This window comes from Dunckerocampus dactyliophorus, chromosome 13 (genome assembly GCF_027744805.1).
Source record: "Dunckerocampus dactyliophorus isolate RoL2022-P2 chromosome 13, RoL_Ddac_1.1, whole genome shotgun sequence".
NCBI classification, from domain to species: domain Eukaryota; kingdom Metazoa; phylum Chordata; class Actinopteri; order Syngnathiformes; family Syngnathidae; genus Dunckerocampus; species Dunckerocampus dactyliophorus.
The window spans coordinates 16676422-16703403 of record NC_072831.1 but is presented as its reverse complement, the minus strand read 5'-3'; the positions used below and the strand labels follow the sequence as shown (position 1 = coordinate 16703403).

At 40.6% G+C, this 26982-nt stretch overlaps 1 protein-coding gene across 3 annotated transcripts in view; it reads right to left on the bottom strand.

The window, feature by feature from the left end:
- The window catches only part of prkd3 (protein kinase D3), a 47793-nt gene extending 21295 nt beyond the window's left edge, over positions 1–26498 (bottom strand). The window contains exons 1-3 of one of the 3 annotated variants that reach the window (XM_054796811.1): positions 26167–26498; positions 22933–23512; positions 1694–1832 (exon numbers count right to left, since the gene is read on the bottom strand). In XM_054796811.1, coding sequence (XP_054652786.1) covers positions 1694–1832; positions 22933–23220 — 427 coding nt within the window. In that variant the 5' untranslated portion in view covers positions 23221–23512; positions 26167–26498. Of the gene's footprint in view, positions 1–1693; positions 1833–22932; positions 23513–26166 lie in introns of those variants that run through there. The other 2 variants (XM_054796810.1, XM_054796812.1) reach the window with 2 other exon arrangements.
- Positions 26499–26982: the final 484 nt, after the last annotated feature.

Below are 26982 nucleotides of genomic sequence, written 5' to 3'. Positions count from 1 at the left end.
ACGCATGTGATGAGGTTGAAAACTGAGGGCTTGGGTGGGAAAAAAGCAACAAAGACTGACACAAAGAGAGCACAAGACAAACACAGACAGTGAGAAACAAAAAGAAGGAAGTTCTCCAGTCTGCATTCCTCAGCCCTGATGCCTGAAGTATCTTCAGATCCTGAACCTATACAATTGCACCCCGCCTAAATCCCTGCAAACAATACTCTGGGCTTTGGAGAAAGGGAAGAGATATTTGGCACAGGTGGTGTCAGGTGCTTCACAATCCAGACAGATAGATAGATTTGAGAAGAACAGATATTGTGAGTCACTTGTGATCTCATCATTTCACAGGAAGCTGATTCATTCATTCATTCATGGCTGGGAGTAGTACAAAAAAACACCTGAGTAACTGACATAAAGGTGAATCACCCAGTGGAAAATTTGGACCATATATTTTAAAAAGCAGACCTGAAAAAGTTGTATGGAGTGTCAGTTGATTCACTGGTAGTCATTCAGTGACAATGATGATAAAATCAGATTAGTTCAGTACTTTTTTGGGGGTTAGAATGTTTCACTAAGCACAAATAAGTCTCAGCATAAGCAAGTGACCCAATGTCAAGTGCTATTACTCAAGACAACAGAGTGGAAGGTGTGTCACGGGTGACTGGGCTCAAAAAGTACTACCGCCTCGTTCAATTTGTTTTTAAAGATCCATGTGCCAGCAATTTGGTTAAAACGATAGTGCTGCTTATGTTTAATACTCTGGTCTGTCAATCAGTGTTAAGCGGTGTTTACACTTGCACACATTTTGCCTCTGCATTGTCCCGCAATTTGCCCTGGCAATGCGTGTCATTTATTCATTTATTTATTTATTTATGGTATGCCTGAAAAGCGTGATGACTGTTTGCACTGTTTGCTTTCTGTTTATGCCAAATTACGCATTTGGCAAACAATTTGTGACAGAAAATGGTGCGCATTGGCACGAAATGACCATGCTCCCGCACAACGTATTTACACCTTGTTAAGTACTGTTTACTTCTAGTGCACAACAAAAGTACGAGCAACGCACATTGTTCCCGCATGGGTATGTGTTGTCACCACCACATCCTGCATCCGTGAAGCAGTCATGGCATTATTTGGTCCCGCTGTGTCCTGCGTGATGCCACGCAACAACAAGCATCACCCCAGCTTCATTAATTCCTCTATTTGCAAAGGACCTACCAAGAAGCTCTCATTACAGAAAAGATAGGTAAGTCTATGTTATCTCGCAGCTGCAGAAAGAGAATGCGTAAAGACCGGGAAGGATACACAGACAGTATGGGAGAAGGAATTGCTAACTAGATGACAGCGCTTTGTGCATTATGATCACTTGTGAAAAGTTAACCCATTCATGAGAATGAGACACGCTGAGACACGCTTTGATACGCACCACCCGCATCGTTCAGGCATAGGTTGCAGTGCGTTCACAGCCCTGCACAGATTACACATCACACCTGTTTCTGACCAATTTACTCATTGGCACGCCATTGGCACACAAAATTGCGTACAACTGCGGGGACAAAATGCATGCAAGTGGAAACGAGGCCTTTAGCAATTCGGTAATTTCCAACCAGTGTGTCTGTTTGGTACCTAGCTCATGTTCTCTGTATATTCTAATTGCTTTGTGTTTTAGCTGTATGTCAAGTTTATAGTCTCATGAAAACATACATACCGGAGAGCACCACCTCTATGAGGTCTCCCTCGTGGATTTCTTCTGCGGAGGTCAGTCTCTGCAGGATGTTTTCATCATTTAGGTCATGGCGGAACAACAAGATCTTGTCGTACATGCCAAAAAAGCCACACTCTGGGAACTGGAGGGAGTAAAGACAAGTCAGTTTAAGATACTTGTTAAGTCTTATATGTGATAAAAGACAGAATGTATGCATATTGATGCTCAACATTACTCTGTGGTAAGTTCACATGTCTAATAAAGAAAAGAGAGCTTTGAAAAAGACAAGGAGGTACAGATAATCAGCCTTGACTTGGTTGGTACCGTCTAGACAGACCAAGAAAATCCAGGTCATGGGCTCATGCATTCACAAGTGTGATAGCATGACTGAGGAAGAAAAAGAGTGTCAGTGAAAAAGACTGCAATGAGGAGGAAGTAAATATCCTGAAACAAGTGGTGGAGAATCTCAGCTCAGGAAGCACAGCACAAGTCAATTATGAGTCACTTCCTGTTCAGAGGGCAGCATAGCATCATGGAGCAGCTACAGACAAATCACAAGAACATAAACACAATGGTGCTACACTCACATGTCCACATCTTTCAAAGCTCATAAAAGAGTCCTGTCTCAAGGACTACAGGAGAGGATGTTGTACGATCCAACAAAGTATAACATCAATTTTGCCTGGCGGATAAAGCAGATCAAAACCAGATGGATGTTTGGATACATCCGGCATCAATGGTATTCAAGAGTGAATCCGGGCCACTAAAATTGTTTTATGAGCCTTATTTCAATGCCAAGCAGACCGGCACTGGGAGATCTAACAGCTGTTTCCCTGTGAACCGGGTCACACACAATGGGCCACCCATGACAATACAATAGTCACCCGAGAGAACAGGGGCTGGCACCGTCTCTGCCAACGTGGCACGTTAAGACACCTGCAGGCTTTTAGCTGCCAAGAAGCAGATACAAAGACAAATAAATTAATGGATCTGGGAAAACAGGAGTGCATCACATGACTTGCATCATCAAAAGCCACAGGGCTGTACTGTCAGCATAGACAAATTCAAATTCTGTATATAAACAGACTATGAGTGGACCCTGTTCTGGCCTCTCTTGGGGAAAGACACTTCAGAAAGACAAAGTGAAAGTTGAACACACAAATCAGCAAAACCAATTGTGTGATTTGTTGAAAGATGAGGCATTAGCTGTATCCGAATTGAGGGCCCGCACCATACAACAAGGCCCAGCCAACAGAATTTTGAAGCGTTCAAGGTCCCACATATCTAGTGTTACAAATGTGCTGGCTTATATCTTTCAGGGCAGACCTGTGGAGTGTAAAAAAATATTGGGGTATGGGACAGAAGGAGTGTAGAAACATGGCTGGATGAATGGCTGTTTTTGCTCATTTATATTGCATTTACCTTCATGAAGAAAAAATTACATCCCGCAAGTCCCATTCACAAAACTATACAACCTCATTACCCTCTGAGTTGATCAGTGGTATTTGCCTTAATTCAGTGGTTCCCAAACTACAGTCACGTACCCCTTGAGACATTTGACCTGAAGCCATGTACCCCCCTACTCCTGCACATTTAAAGAAACATAAACCTTTTAATCTTAATTAACTTGAAATATTGAACATAATGGATTGGATGGGTCAAAAAAATGGGTCAAAAACTAGTATTTTGCATGGTCACATTTTGATAAAGTTTCACATGATCTCTGATAAAATAGGTCAGTAATCGTCCCACATATATTTTATCCTAGTTTGATGTTCCTTTGTTTGATGCATCCTTCCGTTTGAATGGATTGAATTTCATCTTCATTTCTTTTGTCCACTCACGATGGCTATGGATTAAATACCAAATTTAATACCAAATTGAAGAGGAAAGTTGAATAAATAAAGCAGTATCCTAAGTACAAAAATACACAAAACTAATGATAAAGCCCCAATCACAGTTACAGGTTTTCACTGCTGCGCCATGTGGGGATTGGAATACCAATATCAATGAAACATTCAAGATTAAACACTCTTTATGCACAAAACAATCATCAAACATACTGTTCATATGATGTACACAGAGCCATGGACAACTTCACGCTGTCTCCTTGCTGCTCCATTATCATTGTGCCGTGAGGCGTTCAGGCGTACTCGTAATTGAGAGTGTTAGGCGCTTTCCATCCATCCATTTTCTATGCCGCTTATCCTCATCAAGGTATGCTGGAGCCTATCCCAGCTGGCGACAGGCGGGGTACACCCTGGACGGGTCGCCAGCCAATCGCAGGGCACATATAGACAAACAACTATTCATACTCACATTCATACCTATGGACAATTTAGAGTTGCCAATTAACCCAACATGCATGTTTTTGGAATGTGGGAGAAAACCTACTCCACACAGAGATGCTCAATGGAGATGCAAACCCAGGTCTTCCCGATCTCCTGACTGTGTGGCCAACATGCTAACCACTAGGCCACCGTGCGGGTTAGGCGTTCATTTCTTTTTCATTTTTATTCACGTACCCCCATGACAATTTGCGTACCCCTGGGGGTACGCGTAACCCACTTTGGGAACCTAAGCCTTAAATCATCAACACCAAAGGCGGCGAGTGGAGGTGGGGCATCCTTCCTGTGCTGGCTGCCGTGTCACTGAGAAGCTGTCGCTCGGCTGACATGCCAGCTCTCTGATCCGCACGCACAAACTCGAACACACAAAATTGTCAGTGCAGCTGCCAGCTGTAGTCACCACCTCTTGGCATTCAGTGCAAAAGTTTCCACAGAAAACAGGTCTCACTCCACACCAGGAGCATCTGCAGGGTGAGAGGGCAGAGGACGATTCTTTTGTTCCATACCTCATTAAACCAAGTGGAAGCCAGGGGTGCAAGAACAATAGATAAGCAAGTTTCGGACACATTCCAACATCACATACCTGCATGCATAAAGCACCATGTCATTAAGGTTACATGCTCCTTCCTTCCTGCATGTAATATGCATGTGGAAAAGTCTCCACCAGAACCTCCACAATCCTAAAGCCCTCCATCACCAACACCCACACATCGCCTTACATACATCGCTGGAGTCCATAGTGACTAAGCATGTCTTTTGTCATCTTCAAACGCAAATCCATTGAACGGAGTGGTAGCGACCACACACGCACACCAAAGACCCCGTAGCGGAGGAGCTGTGTGTGAGGTCCACAAGTCAGCCTGGAAAGACGAGTGGAAAAGAGCTTTGCAGTAGTAAGCTTTTGTTAAACGATCTAATCTGCCATTGATATGCTAAATGCTGTTATGAGCAAAGACAGTCAGAAGCAGGGAAAGTAGGAGAAAAAGGAAAGATGGTGTGGTGAGTGAGCAAAGCAGGACAAATGTGAAATATGGTCTTATTTCAGCATCCAAAAGCAAACTACATCAAGACAAGAAATTATTGATTACCAACAACACCAAATGTCACAGAGGGGCAGACATGCCGCCTCTTGTAGAGCTTAAACCCAAAATGATTAAAGAGGGAAATGTGGGTGTCACGAGACACGTGATCTTGCGAGATTAAGACATGACAATATTTCTCATTTAAGAGAGAAGCTGTGTCACGAGAATACAGCAGCCAGAAGCCTATCAGACTATGAACTATGGCATCACTACTGGAAATGATAATACACTATAGCAATTCCACATTTGATCAAACTTACTTAACATGTGTCAGATCAAAACATGATTGCTGCCTAAGACTTCAAAACATGTGATATTAGCTTCTATTTCGGAAACGCACTACTTCCTGAATCGGCACTCTAAGCATTATGGGAACTGAAGTTCTTTTAGCGTAAACATAAAACTAACCTACTGCAATTTATTTTACCTGTGTCTTTACATAACTATACATCAAAATTCGATATCATGAATTTCTCTGTACAATGAAAGCTACACATAAAATGCTCTTTACGGACTGAAACCTGAGTACAACTACAGCTCTCAAGTTGAACAGACATGCCTTGACATACAGTATATGGTTCAAGTCTTATGCGTGTACTGTGTACTCCTGGTTACAAATAGCTGGCTGTTAAGTCAAGTTGACATCGACCTGTTCTGTGGAAAGTATAAAAGTATACAAGTGCGGTTTGTAAGTCAGAATCTTAATCATGCATTGCTTGTTCACCACGTCTGTAACAAAGCTGCAATGTTATGATTCAAGCTCAATATAAGAGTTGTCTGGTACAGTCCTATATCTAGTAGTCTGTCCCTTCATTGTGTCCATGTCCATTGCCAAACTATCCAACATAAATGATTGGTAGTAGCAGCTACAACTGCCGTCATTATTTCAACTTTTACATTTTGGTTAGTTTAGTTTTTCTTTTTGTTTCAATTTGTGCAAAGAAGTTCAACCTTAAATTCATTATACTTTGGTCATAGATGCAAAGTTATAAAACGTTTCAAAATGTACCTGCATTGTTTTGTGACTCTGTTAAATACAAGTAAAAAAGTAACGTTAAAATATCATGTTGTCTCTTTCTCGTGAACCCAATGTTGTGTATCGTCTTGTCTCATGACACCCCAATCATAACTCATGAATTTACTGTACTGTATGTCTTTGTGTTGTGGGCGATAAATCCCAGATGAAACAAGTATTCTTGTTGGAATAGAAAAGAATGCAACAAATCATGTGGTTAAGCAACTGTACGTTCATGCTTGTGCGACTTGTGATGTGTGGTAAAGATGGGTGGCAAAAAGGGAAGTGGTGTTGAGAGTGTTGCCTGACAGATGGTCATGTGATTACCGTAAGGAAAAGTATGCTGCTTGACCTCAGGCTCCCTCACACCTTATTTAGTCTGCAGGAAGTCCCTCAGATATTGATGAGACTTCCACAGAAATGGCCTATTAGACTGGAGTGTAAAATTCCTCAATGTCATACCACAACGTCCAAAAATAGTTATTTTTTTTTAACAAAATTAGTCGTGTTTTTGTTAAAGTTATTTATGTTGCAAACATGAAAAGGACAGCAATTGTGCACGTGGAGGCCAGGTGACACTGCGCACAGTCGAAAAACATGCTAATGTTAAATATTTTGAAATTACGTAGATGTGTTAAAAAAAATGTGTCATTGAATTTCACCTTCAATGGTTAACAGTACAATGAACAAATTAAAGTTGTATTAACATTAAACATGTCATGTTTACTGGAAACTAAATTGTCCATAAATTACCCCCAAAATATCTTCCCTGACCCATCCTTGGGGTTACATTCCAGGACCACCAGAAAATGGCAAAAAACTGCAAGTAATCGATACGCCCCAAAAAATTTATTTCTGCCACACAGCTCTCTCCCCCCTCTCCAAACCGTCCTGCGAGTTTGACATTGACATTCTCCTCCGATTTTGGATCAACATTTGACTGATGCTGTTATTGTAGACTGAGTAGATTCTCATCTCTCTCTTCGAGTACCATTGTTCACTCGCGACACAATCCAGACTTAAACCCTAAATATGCCTCAAACTTCAACCACATTTGAAGTATAAAATGTAAATCTGAGAAAACAAGCCATTTAAGACATACAGTATATATGTTGCAATTACACTGCTGTTGAGTTACTCACACACAAAAAATGTATAAATTAGTTACTGCCGTTAACGCACCATTTTTGACAGCCCTCGTCATAATCCAGCTAAAATGATACATGTGCCACTGTTAGAAAGCCCAGAATTTTTACACGGTTATGTCTTTATAGATAGTTTTTTGTCAAGCGCCGAGATTTCGCACTTTGTTTGGCATTCCTTCAACACATCACAGTTGTGAATTGAGATGCAAAAGTTTAACCACAGAAGCACTAGCTTCCACAGTCAAACTGGCCTCAAAAGTCGCAGCGAGGTGAACACAAGTTCAAATGTTTTGGTAAATTGTTACTGGAATTACAACAGCCAAGCAGAGTGGATTATGTAGATACGGCTTGGAGAAACACCTTCTCTGGCCTGCTAGCCTCTGATGACCATGCTGAAGGCTACACCATGACTGGGATTCCATCTGTTCGTTGACCTTACATTATCATTCAGTAGTGGTGAGTACCTACAGTATTTACAGTATGTATCTCCAACTCACAAAGACATCTCTAATCCCTTCTTAATCGTAACATTTCCTCAGTAGTTGACTGCGAGATGCATTCACAGACACTGAGAACATCACAACATCGCGTGTACGTGTGGTTTAAATAAACATAAATACAAAAAAAAAAAACAAGTGGATATTCTTATCACTCACTTTGTAACTCTTAATGTGGAAGTACTACAGTATTTGCTGCATTTTACTGCAATCTGCAATTTACTGTTCCTTGTGGATTTAGCACCTTTTTACCTTCAACTCAACCAAAGATGGGGAGGGGTTCTTATGAAACATTTAACCGCGGTCAGGAGGTAGAAAGCACTGGTTGAGTTATTTAGCTTGAAGTGCCGAGATAAATAATGTCACAAGATCAATTTGTGATACAAGGTGCTATTATTCACCGCATCAATGAGTCCTTTGACTCGTGTTGTTGTTTTTTTAAATAATGCTAAGAGACAGATTACACTATGACACCAACATAAGCTCTGAATATTGTTGCATAAATATGGCTAAATCAAGTCTTAAGAGAACTTAACATTTCATTTACAACAGAAAAAAAAAATGTAAGTCATAATTATATTTGTGCTGCATGCTTTCCAAATAAGAAACCTGTATTTTATGTCAAAACAACAGAGGGACAAATGTTTGAAAACATTTCATTTGCTAAACCAACAACTCCATTGGAAATAGGTGATAAGTGCTGTCCATTAACTTTGTGCAAGTCCCACAAAACATGATGCCAAAAACTATTCATTTATCATTTATCAAAGTCAACAGGAGGATTGTACTGGTTTAATTAAACATTATTCATGTACAACAAGCAAATGCTAGAATGAAAATTGTTTCCACTACTTGACTGTTTCCACAGAAGTGATTTCTGAATAATTTTATGGGCCAGACATCCTCAATTCAGTGTGGGCAAGAAACAAATTGAATGTAAACACAGAGTAAACAAAAGTAAACACACATGTCCCGATTACAAGGCAATAGCTGATGTCATTATTAAAGGCTGAGCTGACTGCAAACATGAGCAACAATACTGTAGTTGATATCGTCAGCTACTAACAACTACAAAAACACAGCTAACGTTACAAGTTTATATTTTGAATACACTTACAAAAAATGTCTAAAGCTGGGCAATTCTGAATACAGGTGAAACAACACGTGAGTTCATTCATGCCTGTAAGATAAGTATGACACTGCCACCTTTTTTCCAAAGAATGGGAGTGGATAAAGTTGCACGGCAATATTTTGCGTTTTGAATTCCACCGTGTCTGACAGTGTCACTTCACTCCAAAATATCAGTATCCAACTAATTTGACTTCGCTGGGTTCTGCTATAAGATGTGGCAAATTTGCAGGATCGCTGTCTAAAAGAGGCTTAGGTAGGCATGGACTCTCTGCAGCATAAAGAACTCACCATGCATGCTCCGCCCGCTTGCCTTATCCAATATGTATTTCCCGTAGGGAGGAACACATCCAATGCGAACAATTAACTGTGTAACTGTTGGGACACAGCTCCTGCTTACATTGTCCAGAACGACACTAACATTGTCCAGAGTTGTTACTTACAACAACCCAAAGACAGATTGTTAATTCAATTTGCTAAAAGTGAAAAGTTTATAAAAGGGTTGGGCTACACTATCTGTCCACCGCTGTGCTCATTTAGCAAATTGCTTTAAGCCTTTTGCCAAGACATACAAAATACTGTAACTCAACTAATTACAGCCCATGATTAGTCAAGGGACTGCTGGATATGCTTCCCCTCTCCAGCCGGTGTATGGAAAAGGTCTATGCCAAAGAAAACACACTACATCTGGAGTTAGACAGTGCAAATACACTGTGCACTTGCCTAGAATGGTTCATATTCAAGGAGGCGTCTTGTACAACTGAAAACAGGGAAAACTCATCCCGTTACTGCCCCATAAAGGCACACATTCATGTGACCGTGGGTCTACCCCCAGAAGTCAAATCAGCTTCTTTTCCACTGAAAAGGGAGGACAGGAATTCCATATGAACATGGCCCAGAGAAGAGCGCAATGCTAATGTGGAGAGACATTTTCACTCTGTGGGCTGACTAACATGTCATCCTTGTGGCAGAGAATGGCTCGAGGTTCATTCAGAGGTTTAGCTACTAAAAGTTGTGTCATGGTAGAATGAGCCAGTATGTTCTTCCAACAATACCAATGATATAAAAACTATCTTCACTTGCAATATTTGGCAGCATTTGCCCTGATCGTATTGGAGGTTAACCAGTATTCCAATATGGGCTGTGTTCAGCTGAGGTTCCACTGCAGTTGTTCATAAGAAATCATTTCTAAATAACACATTTCTTAGAGTAAAACCGCCAGTGCGTATATACGTTACACATGCATGTACATCATATGCCTTTAGGAAGACAGCTGACATCCAAGACATATTTCAATCATCTGGCTGGCTCCTCACCCTCCAAAACGCTTCGCCGGAGCTTGTCGTGCACTTCCATAAATGTTTAACTTTGCGCCAACCTCGACGTGTACTGCAGAACTGTGATTGGTCTGCCTTTTTTTTTAGTTCATCATTTCCACTTCCATTTCGTGAATTCTCCACAAATCCGGCCAAAACAAAAAAAAAAAACTATGCCGCAAATAGAGGAGCATCTCAAAGAAGAAATATGGAATACACAAAAAGGAGCATCCTTTTTCTATGCCTCAAGAGACAACATGAAAACAATATTTAACAGGGATGAAAAGAAATGCGAAAAGAGACGGATATAATGAGACAAACGAAAGCCTCCTGAAAGCTAAGACCAGGAAATATGATGAAGCTTATGTAGCGCTTGGCCTTACTGTGACTGTGGTGGCAGACGAGAAAAGCCTTTGTGTTTACTGTGTCTAAAAATGTTGGCAGCGAACAGCATGAAGCTAAATACATTTTAAATTTAAATTTACTAAATGTATTATTATTTATTGATTTTTATTTAATTTATTATTTAAATTTTTCAGAATTAGTCGGTCAAAAAATGCTTTTGGTTTAAATAAGGCTTTTTTTCCCCAGGCAAATTGATGGCAAATTGATGCACTTAAAATCTTTTTTGTTACAGACTATAACACAATGTTAATAGTTCAAATTCTTTGTAGTTGATCTATATTTATTTTTTCTTTTCTTCAATGATAATAAGAAATGTTATGCAGAGGTGTACTTATAACAACTTTATAGACAAATCATACTATTTATGGTAGCGTCAGAGAGTGGGGTGCACAAAATATTTTCTTCTTCCTAGTGGGGGCGTAACAGAAAATAATTGAGAAGCACTTATTTAGGCCAAGAATACGTAACATTTGCTTAAATCCGATTTTTTTATTACTAATAATAAGCCATAGTCAAACACAAAACAGCGATTATTTAATAATAAATTAATTTGTGAAAAAACGTGATAAAGTGAGGGAGAGATGTTCAAAACGCGATGGAGTGAGAGACGAATGTATACGGAAAGTGTTAAAATGGGAGGGGGGGTCTGCACATCCTGCCAATGCTGCCACCTCACTTAGCAGCAGTGCAACCACCGGACCAAAGAAGCAATCAGTAGTCTCAATTTTTACGTGAAACTAGGTCATCTGTATTGTTCTTAAAGATGATGCACATTTGCAAGTAGCCGTGATGTTAACAGTGTATGAAGCATCATATCTCAAATGCGGTAATGTTTACATTTTAAAACCATCATGTCCATCATCGTTTATTTTGGGTTTTACTTCCCTGCACAAACACTCAGGCCTGTAAACTAGTTCACTGTGTTATTTTACATTTTTCTACATTTGTCGCAGATCACGAGTCAGCCCCTGCCGAAGAGCTACAACAGGATCAAGAAGTCCCCAAAAGGGCCACTGTAGTGATGATGCATAAGCATAATTCAGGTTTAACTCAGCTTCATAGCCAATACCCATTTCACTCAGCCACAATGGTAGGTCTCTGACAAAAATCTGGTTTCACATAATGTTGCGGTAAGGCTATCCAAAGACAACCCCACAGATTTTTTTCACATTCAGCATTAGATTTTTTGAATTAAAAGAAACATTCTCTTCTGTAGTAATCTTCCTTAGTAAGTGCCAAGGCAATGAAGTGGAGCAGTGATATATTGACGGTGAGATCACTGTTTGGTTAGTAGCCACTGTATCCTCAATTAGAGCCAGGTGGGTTTTCAGTCAGTCTGCGCATGTTAACAAATGAGAAGTGATATCAGCATTTTGTAAATATCAGTACATCAAGTCCCACTCCTTTAATGTACACTGTATTGTGTGTGTGTGTGTGCGCGTGTGTGTGCATGTCTACATGAGCATTGCTCATGCTGAAGGTGTCCAGAGAGCAAGCCGAGAAGAGGAAGCCTGAGTCACAGGATCTTTAAGCTTCTCAGGAAGAGAGCAGAGTGATGATCTAAGACATGCTTGGCTCAGCCCCCGCACACCGCTGATGAGTTATAGCTCCGCTGCGATCTTCCAGCAGCACCTCCTCCTGAGAAATACAGTGCGATATATACTACATCTCGCGCTCACGCGGGGCAAATAAACAGGTGAGCCTGGGGGAATTTATGTGAGGATGAGATTGATGGAGGTTATAAGGCAATGGCAGGATGTAGGAACATATTGTTGCAGGGTTTTTGTTTGCAGAAATGCCATGAGGCATCAGTTAGTGGCCATACATTTTAATTTTTTAAATCCCTTTCACTATTTATGAGTCCCTTTTTTTTTGTATTAATCACAGACAAATTTTCAAAGTTCAAGAGGTCACCTTTTGTCAAAAACGGAGACACCAAAAGGCAATATCTGTGAATGTTTAAACAGACACAGAAGAATAATGGCAAGTGCAGTGGAGAGAGAAGTTATGTGAACATCAGCTGTACAGACTGTGCTGCTTCGCTGACCACAGCAGATTGGAGAGAATATGGAAACAGGGAGGGGCTCCAAGGATATGGAAACAGGGAGGGGCTCCAAGGGGCTCCAAAGGGAACTAACCAACGACAAGTAGAGCGGGAGAAAGAGACAGAGACAAAATGAAATTGAGAACTATGAAACGGCAAACTAATCACACAAATGTGGCTCTAGGTTACCTCACTTTGTACTGTATGTGGTCTACAGAGCCACATATCGTAGTAGTCCCAAAATTGTTTTCTTAAAAGGCACAATCTCAACTACACACCAGGTTTCATGTTGTATTCTTGTTGTTTCGACATCTAATTGCGTTTCCGCTGCCACCTTCCTACCGGTTGGACAGATCGCGCACTTCACTGAAAAGACAGGAAAGGCAAACAGTGTTGTGATAACAACAGAGAATAAGACACTCTGCAACATGATGCAACTACAAGGCTCAATAATGTCAACCTGATGCAAAATTACTCACTTTTGGAACCTGCTGCTTGTTAGTTATTCAACAATTTTTGTTAATGAGCGTAACCAGGGATGTGAAGCGTCATCTTGCAGGGAGCATGGTTTATCTGCAGTCATAGATGTTTTATTTTATTTTATTTATTTATTTTTTTTTTTAATGGAGGTTGGTAGTCTGCCAGTGCTTTATGCTGAATTACCACAGGCGATTGTCTTAACAAGGACAAAAGTCAGAGGGACTTGATTAATAAATGGTTCAATTTACTATTTCCCATCATTCAACATAATCACAATTACAGTCCATTCAGGCAGTATTAAGAAGAGATTGGATTGATGTGGGATAATCTCCCAACACTGGCTTAAGTATGGTGAAGGGTATTCCATAGCAGCTCTCTATTGATGGTTTGGCACGGAATGAATGGCAGGTCATCAGCTACTCTCTGTGCCCCTTGCAAGGCCTGCCAACAGGGCTGTCCCAGCCTTGCCTGCCCCATTCCCCTGGAGAGGACCACCCTTCTCTACTCTGTCATTCCCTGACTCTTGTGGCTGAGCCTTCTGTTCTGCCATGCCACTTTACATTTAAAGGAGAATGAGGCAGCAGAAATGTGCACTACAGATGGTAGAAATTACTTAGCTCACTTAACTTCAGAGATGTTTTTCCCTTTTTCCCCTTCTCTCCCTTTTCCACAAATTACTCCAAGACCATAGAAATTGATAGATTCCTTGTGCAAGAAAGCCTTTTGAGTCACACATGGAAAACTTGTGTTTCTTCAGCAGTCCCAATTGTGATATCAAGTCAGGCAACTCCATTGCTTTGCAATACCTAAGTGTCATCTCAGTTGGGCTAACACCATAACACTGTGTCTTCACAACCAATACCAACACCACATATTGACTCAAGAGTAATCTGTTTTTGCTTGAGAGCTGAATGTGCTTTCCAGGAAATGTCTGGCCCCATGTATATCACACATGAAACCCTGTGTCAAATGGGGGCTTTAAGGTGTTGATTTATTTTCCATCTGTTTCTGTTAGTTTTGGTAAATGTGAGCTACAGTCAAGTTCCCATTCAATTGCCCACTAGTGCCTTTATCATCTTTATATAATCAATGTTCCCTTACTTCTTACAATACATTTCCTGGGTCAAATAAAGCAAAGAATAAATCCAGGCACACAAAGCGTAATATACAGTATAAGGTGCTGGCCCTCTCCAGCTCCAAACTAAAATCCCCCGCCACCTACCCAAGGCAGACAGCAAAATATTAAAGAGCAACATTTGTTGCAGAGGCGAGGTGATAAGCAATGCTAAGCCATTCTAATAATACTATACTGTTTCACCGTAAGATCATGAATGTAATCTACCTTTTCCAGAAACAAGCCATTTGTCTCTGTAATTACAGCTATACAGGCTTCAACCACTGACTGGGAGTTATAGGTATGACACAATCTGTGGGGAAATCTATGGCAGACACATCTATATTAAGTAGTTATGGAACTAAAATTTAAAGGAAAGGTTTCATTTGTTGTTCCATTACCTGTGCCATAGGTTTCTAAAGAGCTTTATCATTCCCTTTTAGTAGCAAAAAAATAAAATAAAATGTCAAACAACACTGTAAATGGAACATTTATATAATTTTCTGCCAACATTCACCATAAGGCAGCTTTATTAATTAAAAAGTACATTTTCCGTTTCCATTATAATAAATGCAAATACACAGAAACTAATCTTTTTGGAGCAGAAAAAATTCAGTGTGATGGCATTTTTCGAAAACACTCCACTTTGTTCATGGGATCTTCATTGCGTGTGTGTAATATTTTAACACAGTGAATTACGGTGTCAGAAATGAGACAAAAGTCAAGAGGCACAAAAAAAGAGCAAATTGTTTCGATTCACATGCGAGTAGAATACTCTCCACGAGCACTTATATGTCCCATGTGCATTGATTTAATGAGCACAAGCTCTACATGGTGCGACATAGTACACATCACGCACGTGTTGCTTTTCAATAACTGAACAGGTAGCTAGTGTCAATCAGGTGGGAGAAGAGGTCACAAGGAGGGGTTTCCTGGAAAGCAACCAATCACAGGCAGCTGTGCGCTTCTGGTGTGTGCTGGCTCCAAAATTGATTATGTCTAGACCTGAGGGCCTGTTTACATGACAACGATTTCAAGTTGCACATACAGTTGACAATGTTCTTAAAAGCATTTGTACACACACACACACACACACACACACACACACAACAAAACCCCTGAAGATACTGTAATTTGCATATCCTGCCTTAAAGGCTGACATTGCCCGCTAAATGAAAAGAATGCGGTGTGCAGTTTTAACTGTTCAAACATGTACGATCAGCAGAAAAAAACAACTCAACATTTTTAGTGGACGCTTGCCAAGTCAGTAGTAGTAGTAGTACACAATCCATACCATACACAGACGGTATGACACCCATCAGAGAGGGTTCTGGAACAGTATACTGTATCAACCTTGAAGTCTTGACATGGAATATACAGTAAATGTGGGAAGACTGAGACAGTGCCTTTATCACAGTGGGCCAACCACATCCTGAGTATCTGCTGCAGCAAGGAGGTTTGTATCCATAGCTTGTGGTAGTCATTTTAATCACAACAAACTGCCTCTAGTTTGTCATGAAGTATCTCTGAAAAACATTCAATGCTGAGTCACACATGTACCAATTATAGTAAATACTAAACTGGCTGAGATAGTGCCAAAACAACATATTGTATACGTGACCACGAGAAAATCTCATGTTTTGTTCCAAATAGTCAACGGGGTCACAAGATTCTGTCAAAAAATGTGAATTATCCCTTTAAGCATGGTTTTATCCACAATGTAGTGGAGGCTAGGCATAATATAGTGAGTTTGTAGGTGCTTTATGAAGTGTTTAAACCCAACTTTACTCATGACTGACAGGGGCTGGTGATTTTTTTCTGTTATAGCCAATGACTTCTTGTCATCCCATGGGAGTTTCTCACACTTTGCAAATGTGTTATCAGCAGTGGATATTTCAGAGAAAAATCCTTCTTCAAATGTGTGATCAGTTTGGTTTTATTAAACTTCACGGTTCTGTGCCACCATAGGAAACTTGTGCATGACAAGGCAACGTCTTTTTTGGACTTTCATAAAAAATACACATGGCTGACATCACTTCTACTCCATGTTTAACACGTCAGCACACGCTGTTGTTGTGACTACGTGAGCTCTATCCAGCCGCTCCTGGATAAACATGTTAGGGCGTAGTCTGGAATTGACTGCTTCTATCAGAGTGCCAAAATCGGAAATTTTAGATGCGGGCCAATATAATCAGATTTTTTGCTGATATCGGCTTGATATCCGATATCAGTATCGGATTGGGACACCCCTATTAGAAATTGCATGGATGAATTGTGCATGCAGTGTATATGTGCATACTAAAGCCCACGTGCACTAAAATGATTCAACCCCCATTGCAAATTACATATATTTTCCAAATGTACAACCTTTCAATTGATAGTCAATAAATAATAATAACAAAAAACTCAGTTTGTTTTATTAGTTGTGTTGAGCCATTTAAATGGCTTTGTTTGTTGGTTTATTGCAAACTACTGCACCTTTATAACTTTGGAAATAAACACCATTGACAACAAGGGTTGAGTAATTATTATATATTCAACTATATATTACTCTGAATATTCCGAACTTTTGTCACAGCACTTCAACCAAAATTAATGTACACAAGTTGAGATAACAATCCGTGTTTCTTGCATGACTGAGTAATGAGTCATTTGGTGAAGTCGGGCAGTTCTTCCTCAGAGGAGGAGACTGCAGCACAAAGAAATGGGAGGGGGAAGTGGATGGGTAATATTACCACATTACATCAATCTCCCGCTGACAGACACTGGAAGTTCTGCTGACTGGTGGGATCCTGCGACAGCCGAAGCTATGGTCAGCGATCCTCAGGTGAAAATGTTGGCACAGTTCAGCATAATTTGAGAGATAAAGTTCACCATTGCAATGCATATTTTGCTAGTCGTGAGGCAAAGATGGAGTGAAACACAAAAGGGCCTGCAGTCATAATTTCCACAGATATCAAAGCCATATGGCTGGCTTTTATGAGGCAGCTGGTGCAGTGCAGCTGTATTTAGCATGGTTTAATAGAAGAAATGCACAACAATGTGGTTGAATGTTCTGGACATGTTCTGTCTCAAGGATGTCCACAAAATTATAATGTAAAATGATTTACTGTATGCTCAGCAATGCAGTCAAGAGTTTATTGTATAATGAGAAAGTGTAGTCTTGGTGGTGCATATGTCCACTATCCGGGAAAGGCTGCGCATATTGTGGAGTTCTTTGGGAAATTTTTGTCCAATCAATCAGAAGACGACATGTGAGGTCAAAGGTCACTAATACATTTTACTGCAGGTTGTACACGTATGACTGAGCATGTTAAAAAGAAAATCTTGACTCTTGAATGGAGAAATGTTGTGTAGTTCATCAGAAATGCATTTCAAGTCCTTCCACACCAACCTGATCCTAGCATGCCTTTACTGTATTGGCCTTGATTTGTTCACTGGAGCACAGTGAGAACAGAACAGTGCCTTTCCCAAATTGTTCCCACAGAGTTGAAAGCATAGCATTGTCCCAGAAGTATTGGAAAGTCAATGTATAAAGCTTCAGGGTGAACTTTTACATTAAGATATGCTGTATATTGACAAGAATGAAAAACACTTCATATAGGTCATTCAATAAACGGTGTAACAATGCACTACTAAATTCCTTTCACAGATTTGTTCCACCCTTTTCCTGTTCCATATTTCTGCAGCAATGCCACTACATTATAGTATCCATACACAGTATGTGCACTGATGAGATTCTACAGAACAAAGTTGTATATTACTAACCAATGAATGCAAGCTGATGTCAACCTTTAACTGTCCTCTTTAAATCCTAACTTAAACCACCAAACGAAGCAAACCCTCAACCCCTACGCTCATCAAATTAGTGACACATTTATGTTTTCCCCTGTTGATTAATCATCATAATATAAGAGTGACCTGCCCAAATAGTAAGGTCTCAGCGGCTGATTGAAGTGCATTGTTTAATCGCCCCCCTCATTTATGCAGGCAATGATAATTACAGATACAAATGAAGTACACAAGAGGTCGAAAAATACAATGTGTGGATGCACTGCCATCTCATTATTTAAACAGGATCTGGACAGTGTTAATCACATACAGACCTGATCAAAATCTTAAGACCAGTTGAAAAATTGCTAGAATTTGCATTTTGCAGATTTGGATCTTAATGAGGTTTTAAGTAGAGATACAATATGCAAAAACAAGAAGGCGAAGTCAGACAAAAAGCACTTTGGAAGAGTACATTTATTGAAAACAATTAAACTGAAATAGGCTGTTTATCAGCTGATCAAAAGTTTAAGACCACCATAACAAATAACAAAAAAACTCTCAAAACCAGAACAAAAATGTTCTCAGTAGGACTCAGTAATGAGTAGCTCCACCTTTCTTGTTAATCACTTCAAAAATTGGTTTGGGCATGCTTGATGCGAGTGTTTCCAGGAGGCTAGTGGGAACATTGCTCCAAGTGGTGAAGATGGCTTCACGAAGGGCATCAACTGTCTGGAACTGGTGGACATTTTTATACACTTCCCTTACCATGCATCCCCAAGTGTTCTCTATGGGATTTAAATGAGGGGAACATGCAGGATGGTCCAAAAAAGTGATGTTATTCTCCCTGAAGAAGTCCTTGGTCAAGCAAGCATTGTGAACTGCAGCGTTGTCCTGTTGAAAAACCCAGCTGTTACCACACAGACGAAGGCCCTCAGTCATGAGGGATGCCCGCTGCAACATCTGCACGTAAGCATCCGCCGTTTGATGACCCCGCACCACCTGAAGCTCCAGTGTTCCACTGAATGAAAAAGCACCCCAGACCATGATGGACCCCCTCTGGACCATGAAGGTTACATTTTTTCTCATCAGAGAATAAAACCTTTTCCCACCTTTCAATGTCCCATGTTTGATGCTCCCTGGCAAAGTCTAAACGGGCAGTTTTGTGGCGTTGAAGGAGACGAGGTCTTTGAATTCATTTTTTGTTTTTTAAACCCTTTTCCCGCAGATGCCGTCTGATGGTTATTACGCTGCAGTCAGCACCAGTAAGTGCCTTCATTTGGGTCAAAGACTGACCTGTGTCTTTATGGACAGCCAATCGGATCCTCAGGCTCAGCGCAGGTGTGATTTTTTTGGGTCTACCACTTTACTTTTTTGTTCCATAATGCTCAGGATATTTAAAAAAATTTGGAATGACTTTCTTACTGCGCCCAACCTCAGCAGCAATGGCACGCTGCGAGAGGCCTTGATTATGAAGCTCGACAATCCAACCGCATTCCCAAAGAGAAAGCTTCTTAGCTTTAGCCATCAGGAGGGCATGGCCGTGTGAAGGCCTGACAAAAACTGAAAATTTTCATCAGATTTTGGCTTTTATAGCCTGTGGTCTTAAACTTTTGATGAGGTGAAAACCTATTTCAGTTTTTGTTTTGTTTTTTTGTTTACAAGTTCCAAATGTTTTTTGTCTCACTCCCCCTCGTTGTTTTTACATATTGTAGCTCTACTTAAAACCTCATTAAGATCCAAATGTACAAAATGCAAACTCTAGCAATTTTTCAGCTGGTCTTAAGATTTTGATCAGGAGTGTACATGTACTGAATGAAGTATGCAAGGATTCAAACAAGCCATCTGCAATACAGCACAACCAAAAAAAAAAAGAGGATGGCAACCTTGAAATACACTGCATATTTGAAAGATGAAGTTCACTTCAGATTTATTGCAAGTCAACTGCACAACATGTTCAGCTTTATGCTGATGCATTACTGCAATTAACGGGATTTAGTCCAGAAACAAAATATGCTACAAATGCAGTGGTTTACCAAGAAAAAGCCCAATAATAAACTGTGAAAGACTGTTTGTTTGTGTAAATATACGCACACTTTGAATATGGGACCTTTACAATCACATGTAAAGGAAGCAAGAGGTGTAGAAGCTGGTTTTGGAAGAAAATAGGCTGCCATTGACTAATTATTTTCAGGCTCACGGCTCTTCGCAACAACACAATGCAAAAGTACATAGTGGCTGTGGAGTGAAAGAGCGCAGGCAATATTGAAGCTATGCTGCAACGCAAAATAAGAGAACAAAGACCCATAGACTGAAGTCATATGCCAGGCAGGAATGACAAATATTTCACTATAAAAAATGTCCAACTGTGAGTGTCTTCAGTTCTTGAACACTTACAGAGCGCAGATGACAAAAAAGAAATAGCTGCTGTATCTCAGAGTTTAACAAGCTCCTATCGCAGGCAATGTATTCCAGGAGACTGAACATGACACACTTTTACTTTTTGGGAAATCCTTAAATGTCTAACTAATTTGGAAACCCACCAAATGTTTTGGCAAAAATATGCCTCAAAAGTTGCACAAAAATTTTGGGGGGGTCAAATAATCAAAACAACAGCTTATCATGAAAGTGGTCCACACATCCTGGCTATAGATTTGGCTGTACCTATTCGCCCTCACTCATAAACACATGATAATGGGATGGTTTGTGAATGTAGCTTCTTGTTACAAGTTCATACAGTAGGTGGCGGTATGCATCGTATTTCTGCTTCTTAACACATCTTACGGCCCTGGTCTGCTTGAGAAGAAGATGATGAAGCAGGAGGGATCACAGCGTTGCCAACTTACTGACTTTGTCACTATATTTACCGAGTATTAAGAGACTTCTAGAGGTTCTTTTAAAAAAAAGCAACTTTTTCTGTTGTTATTGGAGACTTGGGCTACGTTCACACTGAAGGTTAATGAAGATTTTTTTTGCACATATGTGACCTGTATCTGATTTTTTCATGTCAGTGTGAACAGTGCAATTCCGATATTTAAAAATGCGAGTCAGGCCTCGTTCATATGTAAATATAAATCTGATACATATCAGTCTGCATGCTGAATGGTCAGGTCACATATATCCGAATTACACGTCATCAAAAGGCATGCTTTGCCGTGCTTCTCGAGACTTGGATAAAAGGTACTCACCGACATAGTTATTCTTGTCATCTGAAAATGATTTCAAAGAGAAGTGTCAGTGAACTCACATCAATGTCCCACCACTCCTGGCTCCTGTTCCTCGGAACACAGACCGCAGCAAGTTCTCCACAAACTGCCATAGCCAAAAGCCTTGCCTTCTGTCTTCTTAATATTAGGACCTGTCCACACGGACACGTTCCTGGGATGTGCGTCCACACTGTTCCAGTTTAGTAAATTGTTGCATCCAGATAGGAATGGATCACTGGGTGAAAACCATGCAATACACAAGGCACACCTACATGTGACGCTGTAAACAGACACGCAGACGGAACTACGTGACGCACAAAGTTATAGCGTAAGAAAGAACCCATGCGCATACAGTCCACCGTCTTCCGCTTTCCAAGGCTCGTCTAGACTTACGACAAAGTGGAATTACTTCTGCGAGTGATTTTGGAGTATAATACAACAAAATATCAAGAGAATGTCGACTGCCTGTTGAAATATTCAGATTATGTTGTCTTATGTCTATGTTGTCGTCAAAGCTCACTACTGGTCATGTGACTGCGACAGATCGGTGATGTCATTGTTTTCAAAAAGCAACCGATTTGCCCGTCTACACGGAAACGACAAGCCGGCGTTTTCAGATTTTACCATTCTGGAAGCCATTTTCAAAAAATACCTTTTCAGGGCACCCAGAACATCGTTTCCATGTGGATGACAAGCTGAAACGATTGAATACTTTGCTGTTACGACCTGAAAATGTTTCCGCGTGGATAGGCCCCATAATCATTTCGTAAAGAATATGTAAACTCCTGTTGCACAAAATCCTTGAAATTGCCACAAACACGCAGAGGAGAGCACAAAATGCGGCAATATTTGCTTTTGTAACCACACAGCAGAAGCGGGTGACATCGCTTTTGCACATACGCGTCACTTCCCGGACCAATTTTTTTTTTAAATGGTATTTTAATAAAAAATCCAAATTGAGCATCATACCTTGCAGTGTGAACATAGCCGTGGAGACGGATATGAAAGCACCTATCTCTGTTCTCAACAAGCAGTGGGTGCTGCTGTGGGTCCCTCACCCTATCAAAGCACTCACAGGCCACAACATTATCCTCTTTCTTGCAACGTCCATTACAATTACATGCACGTATCACAGACAATCATGCAAATTAGGCTACGCCGTCATTTAGTGACTTTTTGTAAAGCCAATAACATAAAAACCTTATACTCCATTTTCAGGTTACAGTAATAGTTGGTAGCACATATTATGTTACAAACTGAAGTTGCATTCAGATTACTTCCTATGCTGAGGGTGTCTTTGGCAAGTGTAAAACCGCAGAGTATTTATTTAGCGAGTTTGTGCAACTTTCGGGACATTTGCATGAAAATGCAATGTCACCATCAAACTGTCATGAGAAAGAAGGATCACCACAGCTATTGTGTGTGTGCTTTTGCTGTGTCAGTCTCAGGGCAGGAGGCCCAGATGTTTGTTTTGGAACACCTCAATAGATGAATATGGTAAGTTGACAAAACACATGCTGATGCAGCATGTTGGTCCACTGCTGCCTTTCAGAATAGCCGCTTGAGTTTGAAAACAAAGTAGCAGTGTGTATCAATGTGTTTGTGAAGAACTTTTCACTTAAGGAGACGTTAAGAGAAAACTGAACATATAATCAAAAACAGCTATTTGACATTTTAGAAGAGATCCTTACCTTCTGGTCCACTATAGAGCACACCAGGTCCTTGACAGCGGACAGCGACAAGTCACTGGCCTCCAGGTTCACAGTCTCCCTGGTCAGTCCAATCTGTAGCAGGAAGGACACCCCATGGAAAGAGCTACCAGAGTTGGTGGGGCTGGGGGCACTGTGACTTCCGTTGGAGAGCCGCGTGTAGAGCGGTCCAGCCGGGGATGGGGACAGAATGGCCGGCAAGGTTGGGTGGTGCGGATGGAGAGAGTGGAGGTAGGCTCGAGGTAAGGACGTGGGAGAGGAGGCAGACATTGGCTTTTTTCCAATGGCGACTTGCAAAGCTGAATACTACAGGGTTCCGTGATGGGATGTTTGGTGGGGAATATCGTTGGTACTCATCAGTCTTAGTGAGTCAGCATTGTAGGGTTTTCCAGAGTGTCAACTTGAACTTATAAATCAGGAGGCATCAGTGGTCCCACACTGCACAGTTGTTCACCAGATGAAAAAAAGTATCTGAACATTCCGTAATATCACCGACGTCATATCTTCAAGTGGTGCTTCTTGTTTTTACTGAAGTCACTGATCCACTCTGACCACAGGAAGCCTGTCAGCAAAAGAAAACATATGCATTGATAATGTAAATATTTCACAACATTAAAGCTTCTGTTTGTAGCGGTTTAGAGGGCACGAGCTGCAAGCCTTATACCCCGCTCTTTCTGGTGCGACCATGTAAGCTACAGCCCCCCCCCCATGCACGCGCACACAACAAAAGGATAACGTTATGTTACAAAAGCAGTGTTTGGAAAAGTATATGGTTTCACTCACACGGCTCAAGAGGAATATAACAACCACCATAGCATCACTTTTTATATCCTTTTCTTCTTGAACATCTCTTTTATGACGAAACAGTGCAGTACAGCCTGAGCGCCAGTCGTCTTACTCAGCCCGAACGGCAATTCTTTTAGAGTTTAACTTCAATTTGTGATAAATATAGACATTTATTTGTTAAATCTGTTCTCTTAAACCACTATTGGTAACAAACAAGCCATTGGCGGTGTTCTTTCTGAGTCGGTGATATAAAGCAGCTTTAAAAGGAAAAGAGCACTTTTTTTTTATTTTGCCCATCACCCACAATCCTTATGTGAGACTTGAACACACAAGTTTTTCTCTTTTCTGCGTATAATGGGATGCAACTATTCCGCTTAAAAAGCCTTCTGAAAAAATCTCCAAAAAGCTCCATTTACATAACGTGACCTGTATATTAACCAAGCTGCAACAACATTGTTATTATTGTTAACATTGTTATGCTGAAGAATTACTTTAATGGCGTAGTGACACCTTGCCACTCCACACCGGCTAGCTACTTGCCGGCTAGCAACTAGCTTCACCACACACTCACTCATCGCGTGTCAGCACCGCGCTCACAATGCGTCAGGCCACTACCGAAAAGGTAGCAGTACATATTGGAGTTGTGATCACTGCTACTGCGTTTTTGTTTTTGAGTTTGGAAAAGTTCAAGCTAGGTGTTGCGTTCGTTTCTCTGTTCTCATGTGAAATCAATACGCCCAGGAAGGAAATTCCGGGAATGCTTAAAACAACCAAAGTACGGCAAAATACTGCAAGTATCACAGGTTATCATGAATGTGCCTGTTGTTACATGGTTACAGCATGTATATAAAATGATAAAACCTTGTTGGTTTTTGGAGGTGTTTTAATAGTGGGCTTTGTAGGCGAAATAGGTGTGTCCCATTACATACATTTTTTTAAATCTTTTTTTAATCTGTTTTTTTAAATCTGTAATTTCACGTTTTGGTGTCCATTTCTTATCTAGGCCGCACAGTGACCCAGTGGTTAGCATGTCAGCCTCCCAGTCAGGAGACCAAGAGTTTGAGTCTCTGTTGGAACAGATCTGTGTGGATTTTGAATGTTCTCCGACTTCCTCCCACATCCCCAAAACATGAATGTTAGATTAACTGGAAACTCTTAAATTGTCCGCAGGTGTGTATGTGGCTAGTGACCAGTCCAGGGTGTACTCCACCTTTTGGCCAAAGTCAGCTGGGATAGGCTCCAGCTCACTGGTAAACCTAATGAGAGCAAGCAGTATAAAAGATAGATGGGATGGCATTTCTTATCCTTGCAAAATGTTGTACTATAAAGATGATGCAATTAATACTAAACTAGGTTTCGGTCTACAAACTACGGTGGCCAATGGGGGCAAAAGCGCAGCAACGTCCAAACGCTTCAAACACAGAAATGATCCAAAACCAAAAACTCTGTTGCCAATTAAAAATTCTGTAGTCACAAAATCACTGCAAAATGAAATGCAAAAGAAAAGCTTCAGTGACAAACTCAAAGGTGAACAAAAAAGTTTTCCAGGCTACCAGGGGAGCCAGACCTGAGGGATGTCCGTCTTCATGACATTGGCTGACTTTTGAAGAGGCGGAATGAAAAGGTACATTTTTCTTTTTGACTTTGTTAAACACAGGTCTAAGTGGTCTCATTCTAACATTAACATTAGCTACGTAAATCGTTAATGGTTCTTCTATATTATAAAACATTGCAGCCAAAACCTTTGCTTTGTTACGAAACTTGCAGCATTTGTCTCATGCAGGTATTTTGGGGGTTTGTGCTTGTTTTGGCATTTGCAGCATTTTTCTTTTGCATTTGCTTTTGATCCTGTTAAGTGACTGCCGTATTTCTTATTTGGAGCATCCTTTTAATGGTGTGTTGTGTGTTTTTGGTTATGGATCATTTCTGTGTTTGGAGCGTTTGAACGTTGCTGCGCTTTGCTGTATTATTATTATTACATCACTGTTATGATAGGCCCCACAACTTCATTTTACACCTCTTTCTCATAGCTGCCCAAAGTAAAACGTCTATGTTGAAGGAACTACAATTCATCATTTGGTCATTAATCAGTCAGTTGTAATGATGGCATCTACTTTTTTAAGCATTTGGTGGGCTTCGGGCAGTTTAAAGTGGATGAAAACAATAGTATGATACGCTATGATACGCTAAACCTGAAAGAGCAAAGCATTCCGATATGTCAAAAATTCAAAAGCCATTAACATCTGGAAGTGAGGCGTTGAAACATCTGTACTCCTCCCATCTACAACCACTATGCTTGTAGCACACAATCGGAGATCAGACATTAACAACAAAAGTTAAACAAGGTTCAACATGCACATATAAAGTACAACTTCGTTGCCGCTTTAAAGCCAAACGTCGCTTTGAATGCTTTTAAAAGCGATACTTTACCTTCACAGTCATCGAAGGAGGCATTTCTTTCCAATGCGAGTGGACCGAGCAAACTTTGAATCTCCATCAACTAAGGAAAGCGACGTCTCAAGTTTAACCTGCACTTTGTTGAAAGTCACCATGAAAGCGTAACTTGACTAAAACACATACCAACTGAAAACTCGCTTAAGGGCTTGCTAACACCAACTGAATCGTCCATTTGTTGTCTTTTAGCCCTTATTTCAGATAATAAATTCATGCGCATCTTATTATCCTTCCAGCTGTGACTACTCCCCCTGTGCGAAGAGGGAAGGGGGAAAAAGGAGGCGCAGTTTTCCCCGGGAGTTGTAGTCTTTCTGTAGTTTCCGTACAGTTAACTGCCCATTGTAGACAGGAAAACCTAAACTACATCTCCGTCAAACAATGGCGCCACCGATCAGCAGATCCCACTGCGCATGCGCAAACCTTTTCCGTTATTTGTACCAGTCCATTCAGCGAACAAATATGAATTCAGGCAATCTGGATCCGTTCGTTACACACTTGCGATAGTAAAAGAATCATCCAGAGGTCATGAACAGACTTCAGCGTTACCTAAGCGAAACTGTTTTGTCCAGATAAATGGTATTCTGGATGCCGAAGGGGTGGGTGGGGGGTGTCGTTGGCCAATTAACGCTACACGTGGACAGTAAAACTACAACTAATTAGACGTTTCTACTATCTCAACTTCCTCTATGCACCGGAAAGGCACATAAGATGGCCTTATTGTTCATGAATGTATGTTAACCCACTGCCAGAATTACAAAACAAATACCAATCACTATTTCAATGTTGATCTCA